Genomic DNA, 10,955 nt, shown 5'->3' with positions numbered 1-10,955 from the left:
TTATTTTTATCATTCTACACTCGCAGTATATTATTATATTAACCATTTCAGTTATATTTTCGTTTTATTTCAGAAATAAAAAATTCAATAAAGAGAAGAATATTGACTAATACCCTCAAATACTGAAAATTGAAAACAAAAACACGCCATTTAACCGTGAGCATAGGGGGTCCTAGACGACTTCCGTATCCGTACCAGCACTGTGCGAAGTCACGGTTTCTTGTGTTTTTATTCGCAGAATTCACATCTACTGAACAAAATGGTAAGTCGCATTGACAGTAATATTTAACTACACTTCGCATAATCAGTAAATGTGATACGTACAAATCGTGTGCATTGGACACACGCTTAGTTCCTGTGGACGTTGTCGGATCAGCTGGACGTCTGTAGAATCTGTACAGACTGTATCTCTGCACAGGGTGTACATGTACATGTGTACATAGTAACATGAATGTTTCCAGAACCAGTGACAATTTGTATCACTATCAGCATATTTCAGAACGACAATCCACTTAATTGTGGTCATTGTCTTTAATAAATCAACACTGTGTTTACAAATTCTAAAACTGGAGAACACACTACAAATAACCTGATTTTACTCACAGTTGATGTTATGGCTGAAAATCCAAATAATTTACCAGTTAAGTATTGGAAAAGGTTCCTTTTGTACCCCACCCCTAAGCCTAACACTAACTCTCATTCTAAGCCACAAAATAAATGTATATGCCCCCTCTAGATTACTATACGTTTCCTTAAGAGGGTTATATATACGATTAAATTGAGGAGCGCTGGTGGGTAGGGGTTGGGTTAATTTTGGTGTTATGGGAGGGAACACAAAAGGAACTGTTTATTTGAATTTTTCAGCCATCAAGTGATCATGCTTTTAGTGTTATCCTAAAACGTGAAGGAATATTATTTTAATTAAACCTCTCTAACTTAACAAATGTAACACACTGACATGTGGAGATATTCTGTTCTATGAGGTGTTGTTTACTTTCATTATTTTCCTGTAACTGACAATAAATGGTGATAAATACATTGTTGTAATGTATTTTTTATTCACAGTTTGGTTTTAATATGTTTGAGAATGTTGGGCGTCCATTTAAAACCCAGTATCGTTGTTATTCAGTGTCCATGTTACCTGGTAATGAAAGACAAGATGTAGAAAAAGGAGGAAAAAGTAAGTGTACTCTGGTCTGGTTTCATGCAGATGATGTGGCTCCCCGTTTGGCACATTGTAGTTTTCTCGTGATGACTATCACTGTTGATGTGTCAATGATTTTCTCTCTGGTCACCATCAATGTTTCTCTTGTGCTCATATCCCGTTAGGTCAACAAAACTACAACAAAATATTATAGATATGTGCCTAAGCATGCTAAAAATGCTGTACTTAAAAGGTCTGGAAGTGAAACACTGATCTTTTCTGGTTATTACATATGTAGATTCAAACATGAGCAGTGTGCCTTCTAACAGGACTGATTTTGTAGAGATCCTGAGTCAAAATGGAGTCAGTTTGTGGACTGCTTGAGAGAAATGTTTTCAAGAAAAATTTTTAAATGTTGTGGTCCTTGATTTCTATTCTTTTTACAAATATTTCATTTTATCAAGTTACGAATTCTGTAACTATAGCAACATGATAATATTGTGCCAGTGAATTAGCACAACTAGTTGCATCACAGAAAACCTCTGTGCATCTGTGACCCATCATATCGGCTTAAAGGGTGAGCTGAATACGAGTAAGAGGGGCATTGTCCAAACGCAATTTATATTTATGTATTTATATTTATATGAATATGAATATTCATGTGTCCGGTGTATTTTTGTCAACAGTAATTATGCCACCATCAGCATTGGATCAACTGTGTAAGTTTATTTATTTATTTACTTATTTATTTACTTATTTATTTATTACATGCAGACCATTGACAGATTTACAGATGGCTGCTACACTGTGTCATAATTCAGTGATAACCAAAGTTTGAGTGGATTTCAATAAACACTGCTGTATACTTTTTGTATCTCGACAAAAAAGCCTGAAGGAAAAATACTACAGCCCAATTATGGGCATGTACACTCCCGTAAGAAGAATATCAATGATCTTAACATAGTGTAAATGTTGCATTGAATGTTTAGACAGTTGTATTGAGGTTGTGTTTGTACTTATAATTATGATAACACTTCTCTAACAATTACATATTACATTACAGCCAGGCTTAATATTGTCTATCCAATGTTGTTTAAACTAACCAATAAGAAAACAGACAGAATGACTCACAGTGGTGTTTTAGAATTTGTTGCGGATGAAGGCAAAATCTATCTTCCATACTGGGTAAGAAACAGATTGAATAATTCAGACATTTTTTTCTTCTTCCTAGTAGCACAGTTTCTTTTTCCTCTCATTTTTACTGCTAAAAACTGAAGCACTATGGTAACTTTACCCCATTTCAAATTTGTATAATTCGTTGTATTGCAAGCTAGTGTGGTTGCATCTGAAATGAATAATTCTCTGCATATATATTAGTTTTTCTATTTTGAATTATGATGGTACTATTTGAATCTTTAGGAACATATTTATGTTATGGGTAATTTTTTATGAAGGGAATGTTCCAACAATACTTTTACTGATGTGCAGGAAATAATACTTTTGCGATTTGTTTTTTTCAGTTGATGCGTAATTTATTATTGGAAGAAGGTGGATTAGTTCAAGTTGAAAGTGCTAGTCTACCTGTTGCAACGTATTCCAAATTTCAACCACAAGCATCAGACTTTTTAGATATAACCAATCCCAAAGCTGTGTATCCTCTTCAGAATATTGCTAATGTCACATTGCTTAGATTTCATTACATGTATATTGCAGTTATAAACAGCAAAACCTGAAATGTGTGAAAAGAAATTAACGAAACCTCCAAATGTATTCATTTTAGTATCACTATGGCAACCTGAGATTGTTATGTACTGATATTTCCTATTCTGGTAGATATTTCCAGAGAGCAGGTTGTTTTTGGCAATTGTTTCATTATTCCTAATCCGTGTTATGACCTTTGTGGTACTCATAGGGGAAAATGTTTTAACGTTCTTACTACGTATATGCAAACAGCACCTAGAGACACATGGACAATTTTGGGTCGACCACCAAAATATATGCCATGTGGTGAAAAAACAACGTTGGCCCTGTTGATTAAAATCTTCATGAAAAATTCATCTCATGTCTCTTTAGGGAAATATCATGTTAGACAATATATCATGCAAAACTGTATGGATTTGCTCGAGTGATAATATTATTTTTGTATTGTTGATTGCTGCTTGTTGTTTTCATTAATACACACCTACAGATTGGAAAATGCCTTGCGTAGTTTTGCCTGTCTAACCACAGGTGATATTGTTGCTATTAAGTATAACAAAAAGGTGTGTATACCAGTAATGCAGCTTCAGTGCTTTATTATGTATTGTTCACATTGTTTTTGAATAGTATAAACTGAGTAGCAGAAGAAGGGAAGGTGTTAGTGAATTCTATTCAGGGAAATGCAATTCAAGTTGGAATGATTGACAGTGCTGCACAGCAGTATTCTAATAAATTTAGTATACTGTGAAATACTTTATTTTAGCTGGAATTAATTTTCTCTGAAAAGGCATTTTGGGTGTTTTGTATAGAATTTATTTTCACTGATTTTTGATGAGTTGAATGTGAAATATAGGAAAAAAATCATCCCTTCAGCGAAAATAAAGTATTCTAGTCTTGATTGTTCTCATCATAAAATAGTAATGAAGACACTGTGGCAGCAGGATTAATGTTGTTTATACGTTGGGTTTATTAATATAAATGGAAGTTTTATTTACGCGATCGTCATGACATGTTTTCTATGGGTCCCATGTAAGAGAAATTGTTTACACAAAATTTTAACATTTGCTGCACGATGAAATTTATTCTTTTGTATGATTTTATTATGACAGGACTATGAGTTATTGGTTATGGAAACCAAGCCTGGGAAAGCCGTCTCTATTATTGAGTGTGACATGAGCGTAAGTATCCTCCACTATTACCCTTTAAAAGGTGATGGTCCATGTGCCGCATCCTGTTTTATATAGGACCATATACGTACTTATTGTGTGTATAATTAATACATTATTTGTTTACTTGAAATTCAGACACGCGCTGAGCAACCACCTCTGCCCTTTAAAATTCAGCAAGGTGTCCCGCCGACTTGTAGGGTGTCCCATCTATGTATTTATTTATTTCATCACCTAACAACCAAAGCAACAAAACACACACAAAAAATTAAAAGGTAACACTAATCTAAAAAATTATAAAATAATCATAGAACTGAAAGATACACACTAGTAAATTCAAAAATTGGTAGAATGATACGTACATATGCTAAATAGTATACAAGTGTCTTTCTAAATTTGTATAGTGTTTTTCACGCTATAATTCATATATATATTTTTAGTCATATTGCGTGTCTGTTCTTGCTTACTACATTATTACATTTGTTTGAAAGCCTTAAACCTAGATATCATTACTTGTTAATAAAATCAATAAACAAATAAAAAATAAATAAATAGAATAATGATTTTATTTTATTTTAAGGTGGAGTTTGATGCACCAGTCGGATATAAAGAACCAGAAAGACAATTACCTCATCAACCACTGGAGTCAGAGGTAATGTTCAAATAAATTTAAATTAATAAACAACATTTGTTATTGAACATTACAGTTTTCTATGATATATCATGCATTGTTGTGTCTGTTTGTATTTTTTGAAAGTCAATGTCTTTTGATTTAGCATACAATTACAGTGAAAAGCACTGAGATTTAGTCAATGAGATTGCTCTGGATGTTGTACTAATAGAATAACTGATTCCATTGTTTGTTTGCAGAGCATATGCAGAATTTGTCTGCAGTTCTGACTTATTCACACATTGAAATAATGTCAATACATCTAGATTGTATACAAAGGTCTGCTGACACACTATTTAGAATGTAATCTTAAATTAGCAGTCGACAACATTTTCAATTTATAATAACAAAAATATTTGTTTCTGTAATTTGTATTCCGGTTATGCTTCCGTGTTTGACACTTTTCAGAAGAGTACCATTCCTTTGCATGTAGTCTACTGAACTATTCCCAAAATGATATCCCATTGAGAATAGTTCATCATGTGACTACATGTTGGCCCAGAATCTGGATGTGGTGTCTTTAATAATGTCTATATAATTCCAGATAATTTAACTAAACTGCTTGATTGCGTATTAATAGCATTAGTGTTTTTTCTTTACCAGGATATGTCTATAGATTCAGCTGACTTAGCTGTGGATAGATTTGTGGTAAGTACAAACTACCTGTATCAAAAGTGATGCTGGTATTTAATGTTTGTTGCTGGCATATATATATGCAAATACAGTGTCACATGGCCACCAGTGTTCACATTACTATATTTACTTCCTGAGTAGTGATTATGTAAATACAGAGGTGTGACAATAATCATAATTACTGTATTTGCTTTATTTGAAGCATATTTCCAATGGAAATACATGTAAACTAACAGTTTCATCCAGTGTATACTGGATCATTAAAATACAAATATTTCTGTCATTTACATAACCACATGCAAAACAAATAAAGTAATTAATATTTTAATAGACTAGTATACAATATGTGCAATTATTGAAAAAAAACGCTATTTTTATACCTTATGACCATGACAGCCAATCTGATTCACGCATTACAGATAGACATGTTTCTATGTTTACCTTCTGTGACAAATTTGCATGTCAACCTTGTTCCCACAATGAACCAATGAATAAACAAATTTAGTGGAACATTGGCAACAAAACAGTTTTTCAGACGACGCTCACCACCATTCCGCGTTAATTGAGATATATATCGACATGATAGTTGGAGAATAAATAATAATTTAGCTATCTTGAAAAAACAATGCGATCTGGTTCTTTCCGGTATTCAGAAATTAGAACGTAATTTCGAAACAAATAGGAAAATAGAAAAATCCCAGCGCGGCTTGAGAGGGAACATATCGAAGAGTGTCTGTGCGAAAAATTAGTATAATGCGTCCACTAAAACTCGAGATCAAAGGCCTGCAGTTGCCGTGAATCGCTGTTTTGTTTCACCGAGAAAACGGCAAAAACAACTTAGCAGCAACGTATCGTCGGCTAACTCAAAATCCGATTGTCCCATGGATCAAAACAAACTCATAACGAATAGTCATGGTATCTGTCTGTCATAATCACGCAGATGTGTGGATATGCATGGTCGCAATTGGTTATAAAGTACGAAATTATGCTCCCGAATCCAATAGGAAACACTGTTTCACGGCGTGACAAAGCCGCGCCAAAATGACGTCATGATTTACATATTCATTAATACGTTGTGGGAGGAGACACTTCTTTTCTGGAAGACTCATTACCATACATTGCCCTCCATGGAAGGTCATTCTCTTGCTCAGCTGCTGAACTAATAACCGTGGCTGAACGCACCACCAGAGTCAACTACATGTAGTTTTCTTTCCAAGATTTTTGTTTTGCGAGATGTCTCGACGAAGATCTGTATTATCTGATTTGAGTGGCAATGAGGGGGATAGAAGTCACAGCGAGTGCTGAACTGAATCGGGAGATGCGATCGCTTAGGTTTAAAGTTGTCTGTCGATCGGGCGGTGAATTTTCAGTTTGTTTGCTCCGTTATTATTTTGTTGATTTGTAAAATAACCTGTTCGCTATAAATCGTGTTTTCCATTTTTTAGTTCCCAAAACTGTTGACAAAATTAGTGTGATGATTCTTTTCCATCTTCAATGCGTAATACATAGTACCGGAACAACTGCTGGCGGGGACTACTGCCGGTATCTAACATTCAGTTCACTTTCTATATCATGTATAACAAATCTAACTTCATTGGATCCGTCAAATTATTTATTGAGAATGTGAAGATAAAGAAAAATAAAACAGGTAAAACAAGGATGCTCACACACACGCTTTTACAGCTGCTTGTCTCGGGCTTTACGTGTAGCCATGGTGTAGCCAAGTCCGGGCCCAAGTGTTTCACTTCTGACTCATTGTGGTCGGAGTCCATGACACGTAATTTGGTCACGAAAACTAAGTCTGCCATGTGCTCAAATTTTCTACCTTCTGCTTAAACCTCCATGGTCTGATCAATTAAATTGTGGAAGGTACCTTCCATGATTAAATTTTTATAATAATCGCTTTACATACTGTCGACGTTCTTCTCAAAATTTCCTTGCATTCGTTTTCTTTCGTCACTGTCATAGTCGACCCCAAGACGGTTTCATAGTCGACTGCTTGAAGAGCGAGAATTTCAACGAAATTAAATTTGTGGACGATCGTAAATGGAGTGCGTGTAACTTGTACCTCGGACTACTAATACAAAAATGTACTCGTATTACCATAGACCTTGTTTTCTAAGGTCTATGGTATTACTAGTCTGAGCTTGTACTGAATGCAAGAGACTGTTTATATTTGCTATGGGTGGTGACTATTATGCAAATTATCTGTCTATTATGTCTTTGGCTGATTAATTAAAACATAGCTTTCAAAACAATGACATGTGCTTTTGTTTTTAATTAACAAAAATTGATTTTTACACCCTATAAAAACATTCAATTCACTTTTTTTCCTACTGAGTGTTTGCTCCTTGTAGTCCAGCATTGAAAAATACAAAAAAGTAGAATTTTGTGTTTCAAAGCAAAAAAAGGTGTACAGCATCCTTAAGCCAATAACTTGCAGCAAATCGCCATGTATTTTACTGATCTTATTGGAGAATATAATAAATTTCAAATGATTTTTAGTCACGCTTGTCGAGCATCTTCCCAACTCACTAGGGATTTGTACTTCAATCTGTGCTCAGGAATGTCATCTTAGTGAATCATGAACGTTTAGTAGAATATTTGCTGCAGTTCATTCAAATTCAAACAATCTACTATTTTCAGACAATTGTCACAAACTGCCAATCAAAATGTACAACATAAAAAAAAAAGTTTCTCGTTGATAATGTTGTCTTCCTATTTATCACAGGCATTTCAAGGCTCTGGTCATCGATTGGATGGTAAGAAAAAAAGAACAGAAACAAAATCATCAAACATACTTCAGTCAACTTATACTAGGTATATTGTGTTTAAGTCTATTAATTACATCAACTACACAGTTAATATTTTCTATCATTATTCAAATCTGCTCAATTCATATCTCACAAGCCGGTGATCCTTCATAAATAATAAAAAAAACGTGCATAAATTTTGGCACAACAGGATTTGATGTTTACTTTAAAACACATACACATACTTCAAAAATGTATGTTGCCTATATATAACAATATAGTCTATTAAAGGGGAACCGCTCAATCCCTTGGATTGCACCAAAGAATCATGGGACACTATTGTTTATGTTGTTTACAATGTTAATCTATCTTTTGTTATCCATTGTTATTTTAATCCAGAAAGTAAATTTGTTGTAAAATTAATCTTAACTGGAAGGTGCCCCTTTAAGATAAGTGAGTTTCTATTCAGTTAGCAGAATTTAAAGGAACTGGCAATCACAAGGTTGTAAGTTTGAGTAAGAATAGCTGTGTCATGGTGCTGTATCTTTGGCAAGGTACTTTACTCATACTGCTTTTCTCTACCCAAGAATAATGTAAACCTAACCCATGTGGGCCTGCATGTAGCAACCAGGGTTGTATACTCCCTGTAAGTTGAGATGGCAAACAAGGTTGCCTCAGTACATCGCCCTCGAATGTGTCATTGATAACAATTTGGGTGCTATATAAATATGTGTGCTATTATTATATATATTAATAGTAATTTTACTTATCAAAGCCTATTGGACATCCCATAGTCTATTGACCTGTATAAAGTTGTTGTGAGAAAACTGTAAATTTGGCATTCTGGCAGTTTGGCATCATTCTTGTCTATGCTGTGTTCCCATATAATCAATGTTTTGCCATTGTACATACTTTGTAGACATATGCAAATGGGATTACCATATTTTTATTTAAATTTTAGATTATCGATAATAAATAAAAATCTTGTAACGTCATTGTCCACACATTGCTATTATTAATAACATAAGAAATTACAAAAATATTTTTTCTTTCAGAGGTATTCCTAATTATGAATATAAAAAAGGCAAAATCACTTTTATAAGAGCACCAAAACCAGTTGATAAAACACAAGAAGTAAGTGATTTATAATTTACTTGTATTTTCATGCTTTCTTTTAAGTTGTATTGTCTGTTATATTTTGTTCAATAGCTCTAATATATGCACATTTGTTAGTTATTATCTGCCTCAGATCCTAATGCATTTTCCACTCGTTTTTTATCTTTATCTGGGCAACCTAAAATCCAATCACGCTGTTTTGAATTTGGGTGTGTACTAAAAGCAACTAAGCTAAAAAGTACAGAACATTTTTGTTTGAAGTTCACTCAAAAATAGTTCAATTAAATTCTAACAGTTCTTTTTAAATTTGTAAGGGGTAGGGACTACCGGTAAACACTTAAAGACTGTTCAAAAATTACAAAATGATGGGGGCTGTGCATTGCTGACCAATTCTAATAGCAATTGCTGCACTGAATTTTGATGCTTGATTGAGTTTATCAGATATGGGATTCAAATAAAAACGTCTTGTACATGAATTAATCTGTGGAAATCTTTGGTCATTTTGGTCTATACAGCTTTAATAATACAGCTTTTTAATCAAATATTATTTGTGCATTCATTGTTTTTGCAGGGAGAAAACTCAGAACCTCAGTTTGAGGCCTTTTCTGGAGCGGGTCAGCCACTGAGGCGAAAAGGACACAAGGGATTACAAAAATAAACCAGAAACATCCAATATATTTTATATATTTATTTATTGATTACTGGGTATCATTGTATCACATGAATTTATCGTTTCTAAACAGACTCAGAAATCCTGTTAGTAAATATATCAACTAAACTGTGATAATTTCATATGAATACCATGCAGCTAGATGATTTATTGCTTCAAGACCGTATTTATAGCAGTTTCACTAATGTGACAGTGACAGCTCTACAGTCATCTTATGTTCAATGTGAGTCCCATGCAACATGTAAAATACATTTGTACATTGTTTACACACAAATTTGAATGTGGGCTGTGTGATGACTGAAAGAGAATGAGAATATGCAATAAATAGTTGTGGTTTCACTTCATTTGTTTTCTTTGTATTGGATTGCTCTGGATCATTGCCTTTCACTGCAGTATGATAGATATCCCACCCATCACGGCTCAGAACTTATTTAGTGTGTTTGCATATTTTTATATGTCACCAGCATTTTGAGTATGTACACTTTATGAATCCATCATTTGTTGGTCCAGCTAGCTCTCAAATTGTGAATTGATTAAATTATTTCTGTATTTGATAATTGTAACCTGGACAAAAAGTTAAGGAAAAATACAATTAAAGAGACAATATTTTACCTGAATTGTTTTTGTTGGTATTTTTGTTGTGAAATATTTTCTTTGCTCTGAGATGATGTTCAGTGCCTGGATACCTGACTCTTCACGGTTGTCTTCTATGTCTGTTAATATTTAGACTCTACAGTCCACGGGTGACTGTCATGTTGATTGGATGCTAAATATAGCATGCCACTAATTTGCATAATTCTAATTTTGTGAACAATGAATGACATGTTTCCCCTCCTACTCTATAATGACTGATAGTTGTGACACCCATTGAATTGAGATTGCCTTACTCTTCATGACACTCTCTGGTGACATCCCCCCCTTGAGACGTCAAAATATATTAGGTTGAGGCAATGTCAATCAATTCAACAAATGTGTTTGGTCATGTCGTCAGTCATCTAGAATTTAGGACGACAACAGACCAAAACGATATCAGTGTTTAAATGAACTTTGTGTCTCATTTACATCATGGAAGTGCTTTGTCACTAGATAGGAAAGGTGTATTGCC

The 10,955-nt window shown here is 33.9% G+C and overlaps 1 protein-coding gene across 1 annotated transcript; it reads left to right on the top strand.

Moving 5' to 3' along the window:
- Positions 1–132: 132 nt before the first annotated feature.
- On the top strand, positions 133–10,467 carry LOC100375030 (ubiquitin recognition factor in ER-associated degradation protein 1-like). The gene is made up of 12 exons (XM_006817998.3): positions 133–262; positions 1,066–1,180; positions 1,831–1,863; positions 2,208–2,329; positions 2,665–2,795; positions 3,333–3,405; positions 3,952–4,020; positions 4,589–4,660; positions 5,282–5,326; positions 8,043–8,131; positions 9,120–9,198; positions 9,752–10,467. Exons 1-12 carry the CDS (start codon positions 260–262, stop codon positions 9,836–9,838), a joined length of 918 nt encoding a protein of 305 aa, XP_006818061.1. The 5' UTR covers positions 133–259; the 3' UTR covers positions 9,839–10,467.
- The last annotated feature ends 488 nt before the right edge of the window (positions 10,468–10,955 follow it).

This window comes from Saccoglossus kowalevskii, chromosome 16 (genome assembly GCF_978046115.1).
Source record: "Saccoglossus kowalevskii chromosome 16, keSacKowa6.1, whole genome shotgun sequence".
Lineage (NCBI taxonomy): Eukaryota > Metazoa > Hemichordata > Enteropneusta > Harrimaniidae > Saccoglossus > Saccoglossus kowalevskii.
This window is presented reverse-complemented; position numbering and strand designations above follow the sequence as displayed.

Excerpts from the sequence above, each read along its gene's own strand:
- LOC100375030 (XM_006817998.3), top strand. Across the intron at positions 4,661-5,281 it reads ATCAACCACTGGAGTCAGAG|GATATGTCTATAGATTCAGC; the intron begins GTAATGTTCAAA and ends TTTCTTTACCAG. Across the intron at positions 5,327-8,042 it reads TAGCTGTGGATAGATTTGTG|GCATTTCAAGGCTCTGGTCA; the intron begins GTAAGTACAAAC and ends TATTTATCACAG.